The 24,072-nt window shown below is 49.6% G+C and overlaps 1 protein-coding gene across 2 annotated transcripts in view; it reads right to left on the minus strand.

Moving 5' to 3' along the window:
• WTIP (WT1 interacting protein) overlaps positions 1 to 22,427 on the minus strand; it is a 30,465-nt gene extending 8,038 nt beyond the window's left edge. Inside the window, exons 1-8 of one of the 2 annotated variants that reach the window (XM_032613475.1) lie at positions 21,692 to 22,427; positions 16,262 to 16,363; positions 5,009 to 5,076; positions 4,788 to 4,850; positions 4,491 to 4,621; positions 3,642 to 3,693; positions 2,868 to 2,936; positions 5 to 208 (exon numbers count right to left, since the gene is read on the minus strand). In XM_032613475.1, coding sequence (XP_032469366.1) covers positions 197 to 208; positions 2,868 to 2,936; positions 3,642 to 3,693; positions 4,491 to 4,621; positions 4,788 to 4,850; positions 5,009 to 5,076; positions 16,262 to 16,363; positions 21,692 to 22,373 — 1,179 coding nt within the window. In that variant the 5' untranslated portion in view covers positions 22,374 to 22,427 and the 3' untranslated portion in view covers positions 5 to 196. Of the gene's footprint in view, positions 1 to 4; positions 209 to 2,867; positions 2,937 to 3,641; positions 3,694 to 4,490; positions 4,622 to 4,787; positions 4,851 to 5,008; positions 5,077 to 16,261; positions 16,364 to 21,691 lie in introns of those variants that run through there. The other variant, XM_032613474.1, reaches the window with a different exon arrangement.
• Positions 22,428 to 24,072: the final 1,645 nt, after the last annotated feature.

Below are 24,072 nucleotides of genomic sequence, written 5' to 3' on the forward strand. Positions count from 1 at the left end.
GGGAAGAACACAGCCCCGGCGCCAGGGTAAGCAAGGGAGGAGTGCATCAGAGATCTGTAGGACCCTGCCCACCTTCCGGAGGACTTCGGCCTTTACTCTTTGGGGGAAGGGGGTCAGGAACCCAGTGCTGGACACCCCGAACTGGAGAGCATCTTACACATCCAAAGGAGCCAACCAGGAGGGAGGTAGGCGGACACTAGGCTGGAGTCTTGGAGAGAGGGTTGGGCAGTAAATGGGGGGCATCAGCATAAAAATGTGATAGTTTTTAACAACAAAACAGGAGTTTCTCCCAGGGAGTGCAGATAACCAGGAAAGAGAAGAGAAAAAACAGCTGAGCTGTGGAAGCTCCAACTTTAAGAGAGGAAAGAAGAGCAGAGCCAAGATTTTAGGGGAAGATGAAAGAGGAAAACCAAAAACTGCCTGTCCTAAGGGCACAGTGAAGAGGGCGGGGCGTCTAGGAGGGAGAGTCTAGGAAAGTTGCTGCGGGCTTAGGACAGTGACAACTGAGAATCATCTCCTGGATCCCCACATGGGGGTCACTGGTGACCTTGGGAAGGTCAAATGGCTGACCCCAGTGGCCTTAAGAGACAGTGGAACAGAAGACCTGAAGCCGTCAATTCAACAAGGAGTTTTGCTTTATGTCCCTTATCCTACCATGTTTACCACTGCACGATATTTTATAGGCGAATTTTCTGTTTAACAAGTTATGTGATTCGTGTTTGACCTCTAACAGGCAGGAAATGTGAAGGGCAGCCATGGAGGATGGTGTGCTGCAAGCGACAGTGGGGCACCAGGCAAGACCTACCGGACAACTTTTTCCTTCCTTTCCCCCCCACCTCCACCCCAAGGAGGTCCCTTTGGTCACACTCTCACTGCACCCAGGGCTGAACTCCAACCTGGAAGCTGTGACACTTGTTACCCAAAGGTCCTGAGACCAACATCTACCCCCGCCCCACACAGGTGATGGAGCTGGGCTGTTGTGATGGAGCTTCATGTCCCAAGCAACTCAGGTCCCAGGTGTCCTCCGTGTCCTGTCTGGCCACAGCCCCCTGTTCCCATCCAAGGGTCTCCCCTGGGGGCAGCAGCACGTCTCAGAGCCCCGAGGCGCTGGTTGTACTCTGCTTACAGCTTGACCTGCTCCTGGACTCCGCATCAGCCTTTCCTTAAGGACTGAGCTTAGCGACCCCAAGGGGACACTGCAGTCCCCAGGACTGCAGAGCAGGAGGCCCTCCTACGGTTGCTGGAGGAACTGTGGCCATGCCTGCTCCTGACCCCCCTTCCCTGGCCCTCCAGCAGGATTCCTATTCCCTTTGGGCCACTTGCCCCCATCAAGGCAACCTGGTTCCAGATGGACCCTAGATTCCTACCGAAGGTTTCTCACTGACACACCTGCTCTTCCCTGGGGGCTCTGAAACCCAACACTCAGTTTTTCTCCTACTTCTCGGTCACTCATTCTAGGCCTCCTGTGTGGCTGCTCTGTCTGAATGCATCCCCGGAATGTTGGAGCTCCCTGGGCTATCCTGAGCCCCCGCTCCCTCCTCTACAGCTCTTCCTGGAAGACCTCATTTACTCCCCTGGCTTCAGTGGCCATGTACATGCCCACGATGGGACTCCTGCTTCCGGCCATGACAGTAACAAGGACTGGATTTCCCGCTCTACCTTTAACAATGGCAAACTGGGCAAAATATATGAAACGATGATCCTCAGACTCTGAACAACAGGCAAGGCAGGCCAGTGATCTCTGAGAGAAGGGAAACTAATAAGGAGAGCCCTACAATTGCCCAGGTTACTACCTGGAGAGATTTTCAGGCTGCCCATTGGTCTCCCTGAATTGAGAATTTGGGGAGGCAAAGGCAACTAGAAACCACAGGGCAGAGTATCAGAGAGGAAAGAGCTATGTATGCCAATGACTCCCAAACTCCTACACCTGTGCCAGAGTCTTTATACTCCAGCACATCCGGCTACTGCCTAGATAGTTCCGTTCAGGTGTCTCCAGCTACCAAAAGTGAGATAATCTAATGCCTTCCTCCTCTCACCCTCACTCTCTCCTGGGGTCGTAATGGACACCTTCCAACCCCTCAACTCCCACGTCCAATCACTGACCAAATCCAGTCCCTTGTACCATCTAACCAACACTAAACTCAGTCTACTTGCTGGAACCCAGGGCCACAACCTTGACTCTACCTGCCTCCTCAGGGAACCTCAGCCCCTACTCCCTCTTCCTCCATTCATTCTCTGCATGAGTGCCCTTTCTAAAATCTCAGTGACATCGCGTCATCCTTTTTCGATCCTTCTCCACTGCCCTCAGGATAAGTCCACGCTCCTCAGCTCAAGTGGCCTTTCGTCCGCAGCTCCTGCCAACTTCTCCAGTGAAACAAAACAACACACTCACCTTCACACCTTAGCACATTCTGCTTCCATTGCCTGAAAATGCCCTTTTCCCTGCTCCTTGGCTAACTCTTATTCATCTTTCAAATCTTAGCTTGGGTGTCACCTCCCCCAGAAAGCCTTCCTTGATTTTCCAAGGCCTGCTATGTGCTCTGAGAACTCCCCTTGATAGCAATGATGACCCTGTATAAATACTGCCTGAGTACTTGTCTCTCTGGAGGATAGAGACTGCCTTTATTCTCTGTACATCAACAACACCCCAACACTGTACATCCTCGGGAAATATTTGACTGAATGAGAAACGGGCTGAGAGAAACCATATCCTGGAGGGGAGGGAGAGAGCTCACTGGGGGAGGACAGGCAGAATGGGACAGAACCATAAAAGAGGAGGTGAGCCCACAGAGCACCTAGGGAGAAGGAGGCCTGTGTGAGAGGGGGACTACCCTGGCCACCAGCCTTCTGGGGGGACCCAGGCTCACCTCACAGTGATAGCATTCCACGTGGTAGTCTCTGTCCATAGACACCACACGGATGGTTGTCTCACAGCCCTGGAGGAAGAGACAGGGCTTGAGGCGAACTGTGTGGTGGGCACGTAACTACACAACGCGCTCCTGTCATGGGGGCTGTGCATTCACACCCGTGTGAGCTCTGACGTGGGTGCTCCCACGGGGCCAGAACAGGCATCAGTGGGTGCACACAAATGGATGTGCGTGTGCCGTAGGCCTCCTCCCACGGCTGCAGCCGAGAGCACGCACACTTGCTCGTGAGAGCCATCACGTGGGTGTCAGCGTGTGCGTACGTGTTCTTTTCAGTTCTCTGCAGTCAGGAAAGACCACTGCCAGGCCTGCTTCCCCAGGGCCAGCATGTGTGGAAGACCCAGTGCCGGAGAGAGGTGCACCACCCGAGAATGTCTCCTGCACAAACCGCATCCTTCTCTCGTCTGCTCCCCCACCGTCTCAGCTGCGAGCTCACAGCGCCCCGGGCCAGTCCTGCCATCGACGGGCAACGGAGCTGAGGGGCCAGTGGGGCAGCCAAGCAGCAGGGGCCACCAATTCCCTCTAACTCATGCGGGGACACCTGCACCGTACGTGCACTGGGCACAACAACACATGTCCCTCAGCCCAGAGGGACGGGGGGCAGGAGCGCCTGCTCATCCCTCCCACTGGGGCCCAAGACCTGGGGCCAACCCAGGCAGGACCAGCAGGGCCGGGCGGGGCCAGGCGCCTGACCATCTCCAGGTGAGTGGTTCCTACCTGTGCAGGGAGGATAGGACGGGCACAGGAGGCACATTTTGGTGCAAAAACCCTGGAGGAATAAAGGAAACCAGAAGTGACCAGCTGAGTGACCAGAGGCCAAGGGCACGAGGACAGGTCCACCCGTAGTAGCCCCATGACGCGGCCCGAGCATCAGGCCCCCTCTCCTTGTGCGGATATGTCGGGGTAGGAGCGTCCTATGCCACGCCTTCTTGGCACTGGCCTTCCATGTGGTGCCCCAATTCACCTCCACCCCATCACCTCCTCCAGGATGGCTTCTTCAGGTTCTGCCCTGGCCTCTCCCTCATGCTTCCTGCCAGTCATTGCCCCCCCGTGTCCAGGCTTGGGCCTCCTCTGGCTGAGACCCCTGCAAAGCCTGGCTCCACACTGAGTACCAGGAACCGATGCCCAGCACCAACCCCATGCAAGGCAGCAGCACAGGACCAGAGGTCCGAGGGCTGAGCCTGGAGCCACAGCAAGGGAGAACGGATCACCTGGTCACATGGGTACGGACAGGCAGAAAGAGACTCTGCAGAGACCCCAAGCCCCCATTCCAGGCAGAAGAGTCCTGGCCTGGCCACTAGAGCAGCGGGACAGAAGCTAGATGGGGCAGCCCAGAGTCCCCACCACTAGGACGAGGGGGTGCAGGCAAAGGCAGGGGGAGGAGAGGACTGAGACAGAAGGTTCCAGCGGAGATCTGCGCCTCGTCCCAACCACTGAGCACACAGCGGAGGCCAGAAGCGAGCAGGCCAAGAATGGAGGGCACAGACAGGCAGGCCAGAAAAATACTCCTGGAGAGAGGCGGGGGAACCATGGGAGTCACACTGCTGCATAGCGCCAGCTACTCACGTGTGATAATCTCGGACACAGTAGATGTTGTTCTCCACGTCCACAGTGAAGGGCACCCCGTCCAGGCACTCGTTGCACACCGAGCACCGGAAGCAGCCCGGGTGGTAGGACTTCCCAAGGGCCTGCAGGATCTGGGGGCGGGAGGCACTGAAGGGTCAGTGTAGGTGGAAGGCTCAGCACAGCCCCCAGAAGACACTCTGGCTCTGAGCCCCCGGCAGGTCTCCAACAGGTGAAAGGGTGGGGTCCTTGACTCTGCGCATGTCAGAGGGGCTCCAGGAGCCTGGGGGAGGTTCTCACCATCTCCATGATGAGGTGTCCACACACGCTACACTTGTCAGCCGTTTGCTGGAACCCGGAGTACTGGGAGGGGACACAGGATCCAGGATGTTATGTGACAAAGGGGCACTCGCTGCCCAGCCAGCATCTGCTTCCTGGCCTCAGGTCACCACATGAATCAGAAGGAGGGTCCCCGCCCCTGCTCCCACCATGGCACCAGCCAGGGCACAGCTTTGACTCACCAGGAAGTCCTCCTGGCAGTACACTTTCTCACCCACATTGTAGAACGCCTTCCCGCGAAGTCGTCTCCCTGCAAGGATGAGGGTTGAGAAGGGCGTCCCTGGACTGCTGGAACCAGGGACGACGCTCCTGGTGCCATTTCTCAGCACCCTCCTCCAACAGATGAGAAGCGGATTGCAGACAAATTTTTAAATTTCCCTCTAATGTTATGTTATTATCATTACGCTAATTAATACTTTTAAAAAATTAAATAAGATATGTTGTTGACAAGACTGTGGTAAGAGGTTGTCAAAGCAAACATATGAAGACCTGTTTCTCAAATGTAAACTGAAGTTTTGATAATTAAAAAAAAAACATTTGCTTTAAGTTCAGTGGAATTCAGAGCAGACTCCACAGAATGAATTTCTTTTTCTTTCTTTTATTTTTGGCTGCGTTGGGTCTTCGTTGCTGCGCGCAGGCTTTCTCTAGTGGTGGAGAGCAGGCGCTACTCTTCGTTGTGGTGCATGGGCCTCTCTCATTGCAGTGGCTTCTCTTGTTGCGGAGCACAGGCTCTAAGAGCATGGGCCTCAGTAGTCATGGCTCACGGGCTTAGTTGCTCTGCGGCATGTGGGATCTTCCCGGACCAGGGCTCGAACCCGTGTCCCCTGCATTAGCAGGCAGGTTCTTAACCACTGCGCCACCAGGGAAGCCCAAGAATGAACTTCTTAATCTAGAAACATTAAAGTACAACTCTCACCAGGTGAAGGAGCCCAATATAAAAAAAGGTATCCTTTATTCCAAGGATGCCAGGATAGTTCAATGTTGGCAAATCAGTCAGTGTGATACATCACATTAACAAAATGAAGGATAAAAATCCTATGATCATCTCAATAGACACAGAAAGAAAAAGCATTTAATGAAATTCAACATACTTTCATAATAAAAACTCTCAACAAAGCGGGTATAGAGAGAACGTACCTCAACATAATAAAGGCCATATATGACAAGCCCACAGCTGATATCATAAACAATGGTGAAAAGCTAAAAGCTTTTCCTCTAGGATCAGGAAAAAGACAAGGATGTCCACTCTCACCACTTTCATTCAACATAGTATTGGAAGTCCTAGCCAGAGCAATTAGGCAAGAAAAGGAAATAAAAGGCATCCAAATTAGAAAGGAAGAAGTAAAACTGTCACTATTTGCAGATGACATAATATATAGAGAAGAAAAAAAAAAATATATATATATATAGAGAGAGAGAGAGAAAACCCTAAAGACTATCAAAAACTGTTAAACAAATGAATTCAGTAAAGTTGCAGAATACAAAATCAATACACAAAAATCTGCTGCTTCTTTAACTAAAAATGAACTATCAGAAAGAGAAAATAAGAAAAGTCTATTTACAATTGCATCAAAAAGAATAAAATACCTAGGAATAAATTTAACCAAGGAGGTGAAAGACTTGTATATTGAAAACCAAAAGACATTAAAGAAAGAAACTGAAGAAGACACAAATAAGTGCAAAGATATTCTATGCTTATGGACTGCAAGAATCAGTATTGTTAGAATGTCCACACTACCCAAAGCAATCTACAGATTCAACACAATCCCTATCAAAATTCCAATGGTTTTACTGTTGGTGGGAATGTAAATTGATACAGCCACTACGGAGAACAGTATGGAGGTTCCTTAACAAACTAAAAACAGGGGACTTCCCTGGTGGCGCAGTGGTTAAGAATCCGCCTGCCAATGCAGGGAACATGGGTTCGAGCCCTGGTCTGGGAAGATCCCACATGCCGCAGGGCACCTAAGTCCATGTGCCACAACTACTGAAGCCCACGCACCTAGAGCCTGTGAGCCACAACTACTGAAGCCCGGGCACCTAAAGCCCGTGCTCCACAACAAGAAAAGCCACGGCAATGAGAAGTCCTCACACCACAACAAAGAGTAGTCCCCACTCACTGCAACTAGAGAGAGCCTGCGGGCAGCAACAAGACCCGACGTGGCCAAAAATAAATAAATAAATATTTTTAAAAAAAGGAAAACTAAACTAAAACAGAACTACCATATGACCCATCAATCCCACTACTGGGCATATACCCTGAGAAAACCATAACTCAAAATAAGTCATGTACCACAAGGTTCATTGCAGCACCATTTACAATAGCCAAGACATTGAAGCACCCTAAGTGTCCATCATCGGATGAATGGATAAAGAAGATGTGGCACATATATACAATGGAATATTACTCAGCCATAAAAAGAAATGAAATTGAGTTATTTGCAGTGAGATGGATGCACCTAGAGTCTGTCATACAGAGTGAAGTAAGTCAGAAAGAGAAAAACAAATACCATATGCTAACAACTATATATGGAATCTAAAAAAAAAAAGTTCTCATGAACCTAGGGGCAGGACAGGAATAGACACAGACGTAGAGAATGGACTTGAGGACACAGGGAGGAGGAAGAGTAAGCTGGGATGAAGTGAGAGAGGAGCACTGACATATATACACTACCCAATGTAAAACAGCTAGTGGGAAGCAGCCTCATAGCACAGGGAGATCAGCTCGGTGCTTCGTGACCACCTAGAGGGGTGGGATAAGGAGGGTGGGAGGGAGACGCAAGAGGGAGGGGATATGGGGATATACATATGCATATAGTTGATTCACTTTCTTATACAGCAGAAACTAACACAACATTGTAAAGCAATTATACTCCAATAAAGATGTGAAAAAAAAATTCCAATGGTATTTTTAGAACAAATAATCCTAAAACTTACATGGAACCACAAAAGACCCTAAAAAGCCAAAGCAATCTTGAGAAAGAAGAACAGAACTGGAGGCATCATGCTTCATGATTTCAAACTGTATTACAAAGCTACAGTAATTAAAAAGTATGCTGTTGGCATAAAAATAGACACATTCATCAATGGATCAGAAGAGCAAGCCCAGAAATAAACCCACACATATATGGTCGATTAATTAACAACAAAGGACCTCACATCTGTTAGAATGGCTATTATCAGTAAGACAAGACATAACAAGTGTTGGTTAGGATTTAGAGAAAAGGGAACCCTCGTTCACTGTTGGTGGGAATGTAAATTGGTGCAACCTCTGTGGAAAACAGTATGGAGGTTCCTCAAAAAATTAAAAATAGAACTAACATATGACCCAGCAATTCCCTTTCTGGGTATTTATCTAAAGAAAACAAAAATACTAATTCACAAAGATATCTGCACCTCTATGCTCATTGCATCATTATTTACAATAACGAAGAGATGGAAACAATCTAAGCGTCCATTGATGGATGAATGGATAAAAAAATTACACACACACACACACACACACACGAATATGATTCAGCCATAAAAAGAATGAAAATTAAATCTTGGCATTTGCAACAACATTGATGGACCTTGAAGGCATTATGCTAAGTGAAATAAGTCAGACAAAGAAACACAAATGCCATATGATCTCTCTTATATGTGGAATCTTTAAAAAAAAAAAAAAGTTCATAGATACAGAGAATTTGGTGGCTGCAAGACACAGGGGGTTGGGGATGGGAGAAATGAGTGATGTGGGTTTTTTTTAAACAAATTGAACAAAGGCTTTCAAAGAAAAAGGCATCCTTGTCAACACCACAGCCCCAGCAGACCTATGAGAGGCATTCCCATTAGAGTCAGGAGATGACAACACCTAACCAGGGGCAAGAGGGAACCTCCCCCACCTGATGAAGGGCACCTATGAAAGCCCCACAGCTCACATCAGACGTAATAGTGAAATAGTAAATGCTTTTCCCCTTAGGATTCAACAGTATACTAGATGTGCTACACAGTGCAATAAGACAGGTGAGAAAGGAAAAACTATAAACACAAATGATGTGATTGTGTTATACAGAAAATCACAAGAAATCTATGAAAAAACTGCTAGAACTAATAAGTAGGTTTAGCAAAGCTGTAGAGTAGGTGGTCAATATATGAAAACCAAAAATATTTTTATATTCTAGCAACAAGTAACTGGAAAATAAACTTACAATTCTTATTTTTATTATTTTGAATACATTTTACTAGCACCTTCAGTATTCCTTTTTTTTTTTTTTAGTATCTATTTATTTATTTAGTTGTGCCAGGTCTTAGCTGCAGGAGGCGGGCTCCTTTAGTTGCAGCTCGCAGGCTGCTTAGTTGCGGCTCACCAGCTCCTTACTTGCAGCATGCGTTCTCCTTAGTTGTGGCATGTGAACTCTTAGTTGCAGCATGCACGTGGGATCTAGTTCCCTGGGCAGGGATCAAACCGAGCCCCCTGCATTGGGAGCGCGGAGTCTTAACCACCGCGCCACCAGGGAAGTCTCCTCAACTTACAATTTTTAAAATGCATTTATAACAGCATCCCAAAAAACCCATAAAATACTAAGGGATAAATTTAATGAAAGATGTGTCTGACTTTACTCAGCAAAACCAAACTTTGCTGAGAGAAATTTTAAAAGAGCTACATAAATAGAGAGATATACCACTGCTGGAAGACAGTTCTCCATTGGATCCCTTCCATTTCTGCACATCTTTCAAATGGCTTGCAGCTTTCATTCTGAATTATCTTTCCAAGGACGTCTGTGGAGCAAACTGCTTAGAAGACAGAGATAGCATCTCCCTCTGAAGCAGAACGCAGGTTGGTTTGCTGTTCAGTATAAATAGAGATAATGTGCTTCTCTGGGATAAGAGTCACACAGCTTTGCTGGCAGCCCATTATAAAATCCTGGGGTTCCCTATGCTCTGGGTTCCTCAGCCATAGCATAGAGACCCACCGCGTGTGCAGTACACAGCTGGCATCCACGTCACCACTGTGGGACCAAGGAGGGCACACAGAACCGATGTGTACATGAAGCTCACGCTGCCTGCAGTGCTGTATCTGTCCCAGGAAGGTCATGTCTTCAGCCAGCACCCGTGAAACACGGGCAGACTAACTAGTCAGCTTGCACGTAGGGAAAAATCTTGGACCCTGCACAGTTCCGACAACCATCTTCATGGCTTCAGACGTTCTCATATCAATTCTCCCCAAATTGATCTACATATTCAATGCCGCCCAATCAAGTTCTCAGCACTCTATTTTTTTTGTGTGGAAACTGATGTGCCAATTTTTAAATTTATATAGAAATACAAAGAACCTAGAATAGCCAAAATAATCTTGGAAAAGATCAACAAAACTAGAAAACTTACACTCCCTATTTTAAGACTTACAGAAATCAAGACAATGTAACATTGTGGTCAGGAAAGACAAAAAGATCAGTGGAACAGAATGGAGGGCAAAAATAGACCCATAAATATTTCAACAAACATACAAGTGGGAAAGCAAAGTCTTTTCAGCACATGGTGCTGGAACAACTATATATTCATATGGAAAAAAGAATAAGACTCAATTCCTTCCCTCTTACCACACATAAAAATTAACATGAAATGGTTATCAGCCTAAACATGAGAAACCTAAAGCTTCTAGAAAAAAACAAAGGAGACTATCTTCACGACTTAACAGGGGACAAAACATTTTAAGTCACAAAAATAATAACCGTAAAACAAAAAAAAAAAACGGAAGAAAATATTCACAAAACATCTGAAAAGAACTTTTACCATATATATTCCTATAACTAAATAATAAAAGACAACTCCCAATTTAAAAACTGGGCAAAAGAGGGACTTCCCAGGTAGTCCAGTGGTTGAGACTCCGCACTTTCAGTGCAGGGCCTGCAGGTTCAATCCCTGGTCAGGGAACTAAGATCCCACGTGCTGCATGGCAAGGACAAAAATTTTTTTAAATAAAAATTTTTAAAAAAGGGAGTAAGAAATAAATTAAAAATTATTTTTTAAAAAATGGGCAGAAGACTTGAACAGACTTCACAAAAAGAAGATATAAATGGCCAAGAAACAGAAGAAAAGATGCTCAAACCTCATTAGTTATCAGGGAAATACAAATTAAAACCACAGTGAGATACTACTTCAAACCCATTAGAACGGCTAAAATTAAAAAGATTAAAACACCAGTTGTTGGCAAATACGTAGAATAAACCAACTCTCTTACATTTCTAGTGGGAGTATAAAATGATACAGCCCCTTTGGAAAATAGTTTGGCAGTCTCTTATGAAGTTAAACGTACACTTAGCCTATGACCCAGAAATTCCATTCCTTGGAATTTACCCAAGAGAAATGAAAACATTTGTCCACAAATGACCTGTACAAGAATGTTCATAGCACAACCTAGTATCTATCAACAGATAAATGGATAAACAAACTGTGGTATATTCATACAATAAAAATGCTATTCAGCTACTGATACATGTAACAACATAGATCAAAAAAAAAAAAAAAAAAAAGGCGGGGCTTCCCCTGTGGCGCAGTGGTTGAGAATCCGCCGCAAATGCACGGGACACGGGTTCAAGCGCTGGTCCGGGAAGATCCCACATGCTGCAGAGCAACTAAGCCCGTGTGCCACAACTACTGAAGCCTGCGTGCCTAAAGCCCCTGCTCCGCAACAAGAGAAGCCACCGCAATGAGAAGCTCGCATCGCAACGAAGAGTAGCCCCTGCTCGCTGCAACTAGAGAAAGCCCACGCGCAGCAACGAAGACCCAACACAGCCAAAATAAATAAATTAATTAATTAATTATTTTTTAAAAAGAGAAAGAAAATAGTACATACTATTATGGCTGCATTTATACTAAGTTCTAGAACAGACAAAACTAATCTATGATGGTAGAAATCAGAACACTGGTCGAGTGGATGTGATGGGAGAACATATGGGGATTAACTGAAAAAAAGGGAAGATGGAAGTTTCTCGGGTGTTTAAAATTTTCTATAACCTTGTTAGGGGTGTGAGTAATATAAATGTACACATTTATCCAAAATCTTTGAACTATATACTTAAGATCTGTTTGCTGTACTATATATAAATTGTACTAAATTAAAAACAAAAACAAAGGTAAACCGAATATATCTTGTGCCAGAGTAAAGAAGTACTCAAAGAACAATGGGGACATGTCAAAAGGGCACAGGAGTCAACTGGAAGGGACTTCCTCTGGCAATCTGAGCATCAAAAAGAATAATGATGGTATTGCAATACATTACATGAATACAAGTCCATAAGTAATAAGAATACTCATAAAAGAAAAAATATATTTGCCCCTGTTCGACTTTTTCCTTAATAAAAAGTTTTCAGGGACTTCCCTGGTGATCCAGTGGTTAAGACTCCGTACTCCCACTGCAGGGGGCACAGGTGCGATCCCTGGCTGGGGAACTAAGATCCCACATGCCACACAGAGCGGCCAAATAAATAAATAAAATAAACTTTTCAAACATCCCCTAGGGTGGGCTTCCCTGGTGGCGCAGTGGTTGAGAGTCCGCCTGCCGATGCAGGCGACACGGGTTCGTGCCCCGGTCCGGGAAGATCCCACATGCCGCGGAGCGGCTGGGCCCGTGAGCCATGGCCGCTGAGCCTGCGCGTCCGGAGCCTGTGCTCCGCAACGGGAGAGGCCACAACAGTGAGAGGCCCGCGTACTGCAAAAAAAAAAAAAAGAAAAAGCTCCGAAAGCTATCCCAGGAAAATGAGAATGGACATTTCCCTAGTAGGGCATAACTTGCAGAGATATTTCCCAACCCATCCCCTATAGCCCAATAAAAACAAAAATTAAAACAATAAAATAAAAAAAAGGAATGCTGTAAACAAACAAAAATGATCGTTGGCAGTTATGTTTGTGACAGTATAAGGTTTGTTTTCCCATGTGCTTCACAGTGTCTTTTAACGAATAGAGGTTTTTAATTCAAATGTAGCCAAATGTGTCAATCCCCTCTTTTAAGTTTGGCAGTTTTTGTGTGAAAAAAAATTTTTTCTTAACCAGAAGACTGGTAAAGATATGTTTCTATACTTATTTCTAAAATTGTCAAGTTTTTCTTTACCCATTTAGGTCTTTGATACACCTGGATTTAATTTCATTATTTTGTATGGATAACCACTTTTCCCAGAACCATCTGCAACACTGTCTCTATCACCCATCAAGTTTTCACACAGACATGGGTCTGTTTCTAAACTCTCCACTCTGGTCCATTGGTCTATTTGTCTATCCTTGCCCCAGTACCACATGAAATTAATTAATGTAACTATACAATATGTATTGACACCTGGTAGTGGAAGTTTGCCCGACCTACTCTTCTTCAAGATCATCTCGATTATTCTTAGCCTTTTGCTCTTCCATTTAAATTTTAGAATTAGCTTGTCAAATTCATAAAAACCTGCTTAACTGGAATTGCAATGCATTATAGATCAATTTGGAAAAAACTGACATCTCAACACTATTTTATATACCCATGTTCAACAGTATATGAATATTTACATGATTATGCTATATTTATTTTTCTTGTCTTACTGCAATGACTAGGACCTCCAGTACAATGCTGAATAGAACACATGATGGCAGGCGTCATTGTCCTTTCCTCTTTTAAAGGTCCATTTTTCTTATATTTCACCACTGAGTATGATGTTTGCATAGATGTTTAGTAACCAACTTTTATCGGGTTGAGAAAGTTCCTTTTTATTTCCAGTCTGCTAAAATCTGAATGTCAGATTTTACTGACTGCTTGTTCTACTCCTATTGAGATGATTATAGAGTTTTTCTTCTTTAGTTTGTTAATGAGGTGAGTTACAGTAACGAATTTTCTATCGTGACTCCACTAGTACTCTTCAGGTAAGCTCAACTTGGTCATAATATATCATCCTGATTCATACACTGCTGAACTCAGTACCAGTGGAAAGAGGAAGGGAATAAATAAGAATACAAGAAAAATTCCCAGAACCGAAGGGCAAGTCTCCAGTCTAATGGGGCTCTGTGTGTGTTTGCAGTATAACCAATGGCACAGGGCTCTCTGTGTGTATGAGCATAAGCAATGGCACAAAGCCTACACCAAACAGAAAGTATGCAATGCACAATTTCAGGAGCACCATTCCCGTTGCATCTATGTTCAGTGGCGACCCCTGCAACTGTGCGGTTCACAGCCCTTTCCAGAGGCTATTACAGGATTTGCTCCATGATAGCCCTCTTCCTGAGATCTCCCAAAAGGAAAAAAACAGATCACACACACAAAAATGAGAATCAGAATGGCATCAGAATTGAGCAGTGACCACGGCTTCTGGAAGATAAATCTATGACTTCAAAACGCTTAGTGAACATTATTTCCAATTTGAAAATCTATTCCCAGTCAAACTACAAATTGTGAGAGTTGAATAAAGGCATTTTAGACACAAAAGAATTCAGAAAACTTACCTCCCACATTGCCCTGCTGAGACAACTACAGCAAAACGCTGGACAGTTTAGGTTGTTTCACAGCTTCCATTCCTCCCTACTTCTCCAAGTTCTGTTCAGTAACCAACCTTACCTCAGAGAGCCTGGTGTGTTTAAGGGAAACCTGAATCCACTCCCCTATCCACGGATGGGCTTGGTTAGTATAAATAAATAAACCAAGCCCATCTTCTTCCCTTATAATGGTTCAGAGACTCAGGCAAGTAAGTCAATCAAATCACAGCACTCCCCCCAGCCACAGGGGGCTTGGTTCAGGAATGGATGTGTGAGATGATCTGGCCAATGATATACAGGAAGATGTTGGCTAGATGTTTTCTGGAAAAGAAGTTTCCCCACCCCAAAAACATGACCAGAAGAAATGGCCCCTCTTCCTCCAGACCAGTGGTGTCCCAATGGAAGTCTCAAGCTGCCTCAGACATTTCACTGCCATAAGAGAAGTCGCCCTAAGGATAAAACCAAACCCAAGGGAAACACAGCCAAGATATTCATAGGGCCTAAGCCACTAGATCAATCCCAGTCTGAAGCCAGCCCTATCTCTGGGCTCCCAGTTCAATGAGTCAAGAAATATTCTTAGAGTTTAAGCCTCCTCAGCAGCTTTTCTGTGATCTGCAGCTGAAAGCTTCTAGGCGACAGTGGATTCAATCCAACCAACATACATGGGAAGGCACAGAATGAACACTCCACAGGGGTCCAGAGAGCAACTGGCTCAGACTAAGGAGAGGCCAGGGGCTCTAAGGGGGAACTCAAAAGAATGCCTACTAAAATGGGGCAACTGGAGTGGGGAGAGGAAACTGAAGGATATGGTAAGTCAAAACAATGCAAGGAGAAAAAAAGGTTAAAGAAGAAAACTCCAGGCAAAGTAAATGACTACAGAAAAAAGGAGATATAACCCCAGTATAATTCTTGGTTTTGCAGTGAATAATATTTACATAGTCATATTATAGTAATATAAACCTGGTTTATTGACTTCATCACAACTTATGATGACTACACTGAGAAGACGGAAGGAGAGACGGGGGAACAGTCAGCCTAAGAACCTACTCCTCACCTACCACAGCAAACATTAAGTAAATCATTTCCAAAACTGATAATCAAGAAACAGCAGTGTATGCTATTAGAACATGGAGGTGCCTACTAGACGAAGTTGCTAAAAAATACTAAGCGGCTGCCCCTGGGCAACAAGACCCGGGTAGAAAGACAAGCGGCTTTTTGCTATTGCAAAAATAGCTCCTGAGGATTATGTGACTTAACACTGTGTACATATCAGACGTTTTTTTCTTTTAACATCTTTATTGGAGTATAATTACTTTACACTGGTGTGTTAGTTTCTGCTTTGTAACAAAGTCATATTACACTTTTATAAAATAAAATGTTTTATATTAAAATGTTTTGTGTATATAAATAAAAGATGTCTTCTCAGGGCAGAGCATGAAAGAACAGTAAGAAGGTAAAGAAGAGTGCAGACTTATTAGGTTGGTTGGATGATAGTTACTTTTTTCTTTTTATAACTTTGTCTAGGTTAAATTATAACATTTATATTTTATACAGTGTGTAAATTAGGACAAAAAATATATTGCAGGGAAAAAAATATTAGCCTCATATCCAGGCAGGCAGAAGGCACATCTCTGGCTCCACAAGCCCCACCCAGGCAACCGAGAGACATCAGTACCCTGCCCAGGACAGAGGTTCCAAAGCCAAGGGCTAGAAGGGCAGCCTTTCCCTGTGGCCAGCAAAAGCCTCCTCCCTGGTCTCACGCCTCCCTCCCCAGGGCCCAGCAGATCTCCCCAGGAGCCTGGGCCTCTCAAGCAGACTAGGCCAGGTGAAAAGGGGCCGCAACTCAGCCTCCTCCACACTCCAGCCTGGGCCAGAGCTGGGTGGTCCATCCGCCTGAGACTTAGGTGCAAGGGGATCCACAGTGCAAGAGGGACAGGGGAGAGGTTACCTACCACAGGAGTTGCAGGTGAAGCAATCGGTGTGATACAAGCTCCCCATTGCCTGGCACGCCTGCCTCGCTCCATAGATGCCAAGCCCACACTTGATGCAAATCCCTGTGGAAGAGGAGGCAGGAAAGAGCAGCGATCAGCACCAGGTCTGTGGACTTGAATGGACACGCATCTGACTCCCAGTCCTAATGCTGCCCAGCCACGTGATCTTGCGCAAGGAAAGTCCATAGGCCTCCTTCGCTCCATTACTAATGGCTAACATGAGGATAGGAAGGGTACCACTACTTAGGGTTTGCTGCTGTTGTCTGAGGACTCAAAGAGTTTAGCAGAGCACGTGGTAAGTCAGAGCTAACTGACACTGTCCACACCATCAAAATTACAATGACATGTTTATACCTGGAAAGTTGATCTAAGCCCCTTCACCTTGATCTGCTCGTGGACAGAAGGAAAATCCTTTCTGCTGTCTATGAACCAAAAAGAATGAAGACCACATAGACACAACCAGGGCAGAGTCCCTGACCCTCCCAGCCACACCTCCTTCATCTGTACAATGAGGTCAAGTTATTCTCTTGTTTAGTCAACACACGGACACTGACACCCCGCATAGTTTAGGTGCCAGAGATTCTGCAACGCACCAAACAAATCCCCCCCACCCCGCCCTCAAGGAGCATGTATTCCAGTGGAGAGAGATGGACAACAGGTAAATCACATCTCAGGTAGAAACAAGTGCTATGGAGGAAAAGAAGGCTGATTAAGAAAAGGCCTGAGCGTGTGATTTTTAAAGAGGATGGTCAGAGAAGGCCCCAGTGACAAGGTAATATCTGAGCAAAGGTCTAAAGGAAATAAGACAGCGAAGTTGCTCTGCAGGGAATAGCTGAGTGGACTTGGGGACCACCCCAGGGTGGGGTGCTTGGCAGGCAGGGGAGGGGTGGTAAGGAGAGGGGTAACCAGCAATGCCAGGGCAAAGGCCAGCACTAGCCTTAGGGAACTCTCTAGCCAGCCCTCCTGGAGACCGTGGAGATTGCAGGTGTCCAGCCCAGACATCAGAGGTCCTCTCACAGACTCACCAAAGCTCTCCCATGCCACAAAGGGCATGGAGACGGGCCCCACCTGCCCCCTGGACCCTAAGTCTTCTGGCCGCTTCAGGACATGCTGCCCTCAACCCTCTCCTTCCTGCTTCCCACCAGATCAGATCTTCCTCCTTAACATTTACCATGGCTGAGCGTCTCCCACTTTAAAAAAAGACCTCCCTCCCCCATCAGCCACCCCATTTTCCCCCTCCCCTCAGTCAAGAAAGAAAGCTTAGTCCACATCCTGTCATCTCCTAACGGTGCAGATTTATGGACTTTCTCTTCTGATCTTGCTAAAGGGGGCCCTCTCCTCCTCTCGGGTCTCCAGAATATGACCCGCACCTGGCTTTCTAGTTCTTCTCTCTTCCCAGTTCTACTGAGTATTCCCCTGCTCAGTCCTGGGTCTCCCATGCCTCAGTCTCCCCAGGGGAGGCAGAGACAGTTCAGATGCCCTCAAACCAGGCAGGAATGTAAAAGTGATTGGTGGGCACCCAGGTGAATGCAGAAGAGAGCCATGGCTGCCGGAGGTCACAGCCACGCCTCAGCTCCACTGATGGCTACCGGGGAGGAATGCAGGGCCAGCACTTCTAAAGATTCTGATTTTTCAAGAAAAGCTAGAAATCTAGATTTGTGCATGAAATCTTTCCATACTGAAATAAATTGTTACCTTAAATGTTTTGAGAATTTGAAAGCCAAACACACCACGTCTACAGGTCTCCACACGTGGCTTTGGCCCAGTGCCATCTGCTCCCAAATGCTCACCCCTGCCGAGGCTCCTGGCACTCTGCCCAGCCTGGATCCCTCTCCTGAGCCACTAATCCACCTCCCAGATGGCCCCAGACCACCTCAGGTCCAGAAGAGAGCTCTGGGTTCCTGCTCAAAAAACGGCACTTTCGCATAGCCAGGTTTCAGGAAGCATCCAGGTCTACCCTATCTTTCTCACCTCCAGCTCTGAATCAGGTTCCTCTGTTCCCTACTCTGGACTTCATTCCCTCCCCTCACACCCACTGGCCCGATTCAATGTCATCAATTCTCATCCCACTTGCTGTTTCAACAGCTTCCTCACAGCATCCTACCCTGGCCCCCGATAATCCATCCCCCAAACTGCAGCCAGACTTATCTTTCTAAAGTGAAAAATGACCCACCCTCACACCTTCACTCTTGTCCATCAACTTTGAAAACCTGACCTTGTCATTTGACTAAGTTACCAGAAAACACGATGCCAAGGAGCAAAAGTCAGCTGCCTATTGGAAGCAGAACAGAAGGATGGGCCAGAGGGGAAGTTATGACCTTGTATTATTTTAGTTCTGCTTGATTTTTTCCTAAATATGAGCTTGCACCACTTTAATGAAAATACGCTGAAGAAGGACAACCAGGGGCTTCCCTGGTGGCGCAGTGGTTGAGAGTCCGCCTGCCGATGCAGGGGACACGGGTTCATGCCCCGGTCCGGGAGGATCCCACATGCCGCGGAGCGGCTAGGCCCGTGAGCCGTGGCCGCTGAGCCTGCGCGTCCCGAGCCTCTGCTCCGCAACGGGAGAGGCCACAACAGTGAGAGGCCCACGTACCGCAAAAAAAAAAAAAAAAAAAAAAAAAAAAAAGGACAAGCAGGACCATGAGGTACCTCCAAAATCCAAGGAGTAGACTGCTTCGGAGGAGAGCTGACTCCACCTTTGCGATGCAGTAAGATCCAGACCAACAAGACCTGGCAAGTGCCCTCTGATGTTTGGGGCTGAGGCTGGGGCATCGCCAGGGTGCTGAGCAAGGGCTGGGTCAGTCCAGTGGGAGGAGACAGAGACGGCTGAGGGGAGATCGAAAGCGGATAAGCAAAGACGATGTCAACCAGACACTAGGATGAGAAGACGGGATGAAAGGGCGGATAAGACCTTGGGGCCATATAGGTTTGGGTTTGTTGTTTTTTCTTATTTTTGTTGTTGTTGCTTAATGAAAGACCCTTATACATATTTATAAACAAAAGAAAAGGGCCAGTGGAAAGAGGAAAGCTGAAGATGGAGGAGGTAGAGGTTGGAGATGGAAGGACCTTCATCCTCAGACCTGGACATGGACTTGAGAGCCTTCAGGGAAGGGACAGGAAGCCAAGACTGCGACTGCTGACCCCATTATTCTCAGCAAAGTAGAAAGCACGGGCAGGGCCAAAGAGAGAGGCAGGCTGTTGAGGGACTGAAAGAGGGAACTGACCAAGGCTAAGAGTGATGGGTGGTGCCCAGAAGAGCACCAAGTTTGTTAAAGACCATCACTCTGCGGCCTAATATAGCGACAGAAAAGGGGGCCGCAGCACTGACTTAGAGCCAGGGTTCTGCAGGGCAAACAGCAATGAGAGCAATCAGAGGTAGCGGTGAGACGCAAGCTGCAACCAGGACTGAAGACAGCTGAAGAGAGGCAAGTCCAGGGTGTGGCCTTGGGGGTGGGCAGCTGAAGAGAAGGCAGAGAGGTCACCAAAGTCAATGAGGTTCTGGAGGCCTGAGGCTGTTGGCTGGCTCCTGGCAGCAGAACTTGGTCAGGAGAGATGCCCATGAGAGACAGATCGCAGCCAGGAGGTGAGCGGGTGCCAGCGCCAAGAAGAAGGGATGGACAGAGAGGAAAAAACACTCCAAGGGTGAGGTTTACCAGAGATCTCTTGAGCTCATGCTCCCTGCAGACTTCCTTTTGTAAAATGTTGTATTATTCAGGTTGATCTGTATGAAACTGCCAATTTCATAGCTCCAAAATGTGGAACATCGGCAGTAAGGTAACAGCAGTTCAAGCAAACAGCTGCTCATGTTTCTAAAAAATCAGGAAAATGTTACCTAGATCTGGCTTCTCTTAAAAAAAAAAAAAACCCAAAGATCTATCATCACTCACCTCCCACTCCCACGTGGCTTCAATGGGAGCAGCAGGTCCCATTAGAAAGGATGACTCACCAGCCCCTTCACTTCTCCCACTACCTGTCCCGGTCTTCACACAAAGATTCAGGAGTAGCTACAGAGGCCCAGAGAACACACCCCCGCCCAGGCCCTGCAGCGAGTGGGGACAGGAAAAGGGGCGGTCTCCCCGGGAGAGAGCGCTGAATCTCATTCTCTTCAGAAGGCAGCCCAGCTTCGGCTCCTGGTACCTGCCTGGCATGAGAGGCAATGGCTTCCTACTGCCTCCCTGCTCCCAGGCGGTCTGACAGCAGCCACAGGCCCTACCAGACCACAAATTCTCACCGTGATGCTCCTAGATGAGCAGGTCCCCTCCCAAAGGCAGGACAACCCTTTGGCCTACACACTCCCTTGACCACCTGACCCCTCCTGGGCTGCAACCCCAGGGAGTATAACGGAAGCGTACATATCCTTACTTGTCTCCTTTTGCCCACATTCTTCCCTCGGCCTGCAGTGCCCCCATTGCCCGTCCCATACAACCTCCTTCCCTCTCAAGATCCAGTTCAGGGCAGTCCTGAGCTGCTAACTGGAATGAACCATGAAATACAAACTCCAGGACAGCCTCAGTCTCAGACATGATAACCACCACCCCCTCCAAAGCCAGGTGCCTTCTTATCAGTAAAGGAGGGAGCGAAGCCCCTCCCCAGGCCTCCTCTCAGAACCTCAAGCCTCAAGTTGTCCAAAAGACTTGGGATCAAAGGGCCAAGGTCAGACTGAGAAAGGGAGGCTGTCAGAGACTGGTGGTCTTTGCAAATGATGTGAAAGGATTCCCTTCGGAAACATCCCATAAACACAGCACAGCGGAGTGAGGACAGCCCAGTATGACCAGCTTAGTCTCCCCACCCTCCCCCCCAGCGTGGGCTTCTCCTCCCTCAAAGACTCTACTTCCAGCCACTACCATTATCAAAGCCTCAGATCAGGCGGGCTCCGGTGGTCTCCAGGCCACGCCACCTCCCTGCCCCTGTTCACAGCCCTTACTGCTGGGAGAAGGGAAACACACAGCTTCGCCTGACCGGCTGATCACAAAGCATGGAGTACGATGAGCTGAGGCAAGTGCCAAGGGTTAAGAAGAAATTATTCAAAAATAGCTTTTTCTGCCTATTAACGTGACTTTTTCTCTAAATTAGGGGCACCGCATCCACTGACTTTGCCAGAACTCCCGGCCCAGAGACCCAGAGGCTAAGCCACTGTCCTAAACAAGCCCCAGACCTGGAGGTTCACACACACACTCCGTCTGCGGGAACAAACGTCGCCAGCTCCCCAGCCCCACGGGAGGGACACAGGCTTTTTGCAGCCCGGTCCCTCGTCCGAAGCCCAGCCCTGGGCCCAACCAGCGCTCTCCTCGGCCGAGCCGGCCGCCTACCCGGAGGTCGTCCCCGACCCCCGACGAGGACAGCGGAGGCCCGGGGCCGGGGCGCGCGGGCCGCGCGGCCGAGGTCGCTCACCGAAGTAGTCCCGCGCAGTGCGCGCCTCCAGCGCCCGCTCCAGCTCTCGGGTCAGCGCCTCCAGCCGCCGCTCCGCCGAGCTCGGGGCGCCCTCCCGGCCCGGGGGCAGCTGGAGCGAAGGCAGAGCGAAAGGGGCAGGCCCGGCGGGCTCCGGGGAGCGAGCCGGCGCGGAGCAGGCGCCGGGCAGAAGCAGGTCGGGGTAGGCGCCGGCCGAGCCGCGGGAGCCGAGGCTGGACACGCTGGAACGCGCGCTGCCCACCGACGGCGGCCCGGGGCCCGGGCGCGGGTCCGAGCGGCCCGAGCGCGGGCTGCCGTGGCGCTGGTCGTAGCCCAGGCTGATTCCGCTGGAACGGGCGCTGCCGCTGCCGCCGCCGCCGCCGCCTCCGTCGGAGCCCGCCAGGCTAGCCCGCGGGCTGCCCGCCGGCTGCGCGCTGAGCTCGGGGGCCGCCGCGCGCCGCGGGCCTCGCTCCCCGCGGCTCAGTCCGTCCACCCCGGCCTCGGGGCCGCCGCCGCCGCTGCCCTGCCCTCTGCGGCCCAACGCCTGCGCCGCCTCGTCTCCCGGCCCGGGCCGCGGCGCCCGCCGACCCCGGCCCGGAGAGTCGCCGCCCGGCTCCAGCTCCCGCAGGGCCAGCCCGGCCAGGAGCAGAGCCGCCTCGTCCGCGGCCGCCCGGGAGCGCTGCATGGCCCGGCCCGCCGGCCCCGGCGCGTCACCTCCGCCTCCGCTTCCCGCCGCCGCTCCGGCCGCGCCGCCGCATCGTCCGCCCGAAGCCCGGAGCCCGCCCCGGGACCCCTGGGCGCGGGGCGGGGCCGGCGCCGGGCCGGGGTAGCTCTGCGGGCCACGCGCGGTCCGGGGGCCGCGGCGCTCCGCTCGGTGGCGCGCGCGGCGGAGGAATGTGCGCTCGGAGGCGCCGGGCCGCGTCCCCTCCTCCCTGCGGCTGTGCGGGGGGCGGAGGGACTCCTTTGTGGGGGCAGGAATGCGAGGAAGGAGACGGCGCTGCGGCCTCTGGAATGTGGGGGGAGTGGCGGCGGCGGAGCCGCGGTGTCCGCGCTTCGCCGCGAGCTCGGAGGGGCGCGGAGCCTGCGCTGGGCCGCCGGGGCGTGCGGCTTGGAGCTGGCGCTCGAGTGGCGGAGCGGCCGGCTGTGGCGCCGCGGGGCGGGGTGGGGGGGCCCGTGGGCCCGGGCTTCGTTGTGCGCCCCGACCGTCGGGCCTCTGGAAAGATCCCGTATCCCCGCGGGCTGAGCTGGAGGCGGCTCCCCCAGTCCCGGCCAGAGAAATATGAGCAGTTGACAAACGTTTCCCACATCCTCCCCCATCTTACTTCCCAGCGTCGCCACGGTTTCAGGCGCTGGGCCGGACAAGTTCGGCCTTGGGCAGAAGCGCTGCACCCATCCGCCCCAGGACACTGGAGACCACTGCGCGTCTCCAGCAGATGCGACCCCAGGATCTAGCGTGACCCCAGAGATCCTAGCGCGTCCCAGGGCCATGTGGCTGCGCACTGGTTTCGGGTGCCCCCACCTGCCTGGTGGGGAAGGCGCCTTGTACTAGGAGCTGGGGCTGGATGGAGACTGGTCCCCAAGGCTGGTCGCCGTTCACAAGCGCCCAAGGCCAGGCGAGGCCGGAAACAGGCCTCGGACTAAGCCAGGGGGCGGGGAAGCCTCAGTTGTGACCCACGGGCAGTCACCAAGAGATGTGAGGACTCCTCCTTTTTCCAGCACCTGCCCACAGGGGCTTGGGTGAGGCGCCAGTCCTGCGACCGGATAGGGCCTTGGGGCCACATGGTGGGGGAGGGGAACGAGAGGTGACTAGGGCTTTGTCCCCCAAAATACAAGCTACAAAGCCCTTGTCATACATTTCAAACAGCTTGTAGGAAAGAAAAGCAAACCATCATCTGTCAGGGCCTGTGGATCCAGGAAAACAACCTTGAGTGGAAGAGTTCTCATTTCCAGGCACCTCCCTCCTCAGAGAATTCCAGGAAGGCACCCACAGTGTCTCAGGGAACAGGAAGCCTGGATGGGGAATGGTCCCGGTGAAGACTGACCAGGGCTCTGGCCTCAACATTGCTGAGGAGCTCAGTGTGGAACATTCTCAGCTGTCAGGGGAGTGTCCGACCCAACTACTCCTCCCTAATTCCACCTCTCAGAGCTGGAAGAATTCCAACCCCTACAACGCAGGCTGGGGGGTGGGGAGGCACAGGTAGGGGCAAGTGGTTTGGAGGGCGCAAATATCCGGAGGAGCCATCTGGTGAGAAATGGTCTTCCACGCTGAGAAAGGAAAGTAAATCAACAGCAAGGTATTCTATTTCTCTGATCACATTATCTACCATTTGTAAATGGAAATATTGGCAAGACTGTGGTGTATATTTGTGTATATTTTACTGGTT

Source organism: Phocoena sinus, chromosome 19, assembly GCF_008692025.1.
Source record: "Phocoena sinus isolate mPhoSin1 chromosome 19, mPhoSin1.pri, whole genome shotgun sequence".
Taxonomy (NCBI): domain Eukaryota; kingdom Metazoa; phylum Chordata; class Mammalia; order Artiodactyla; family Phocoenidae; genus Phocoena; species Phocoena sinus.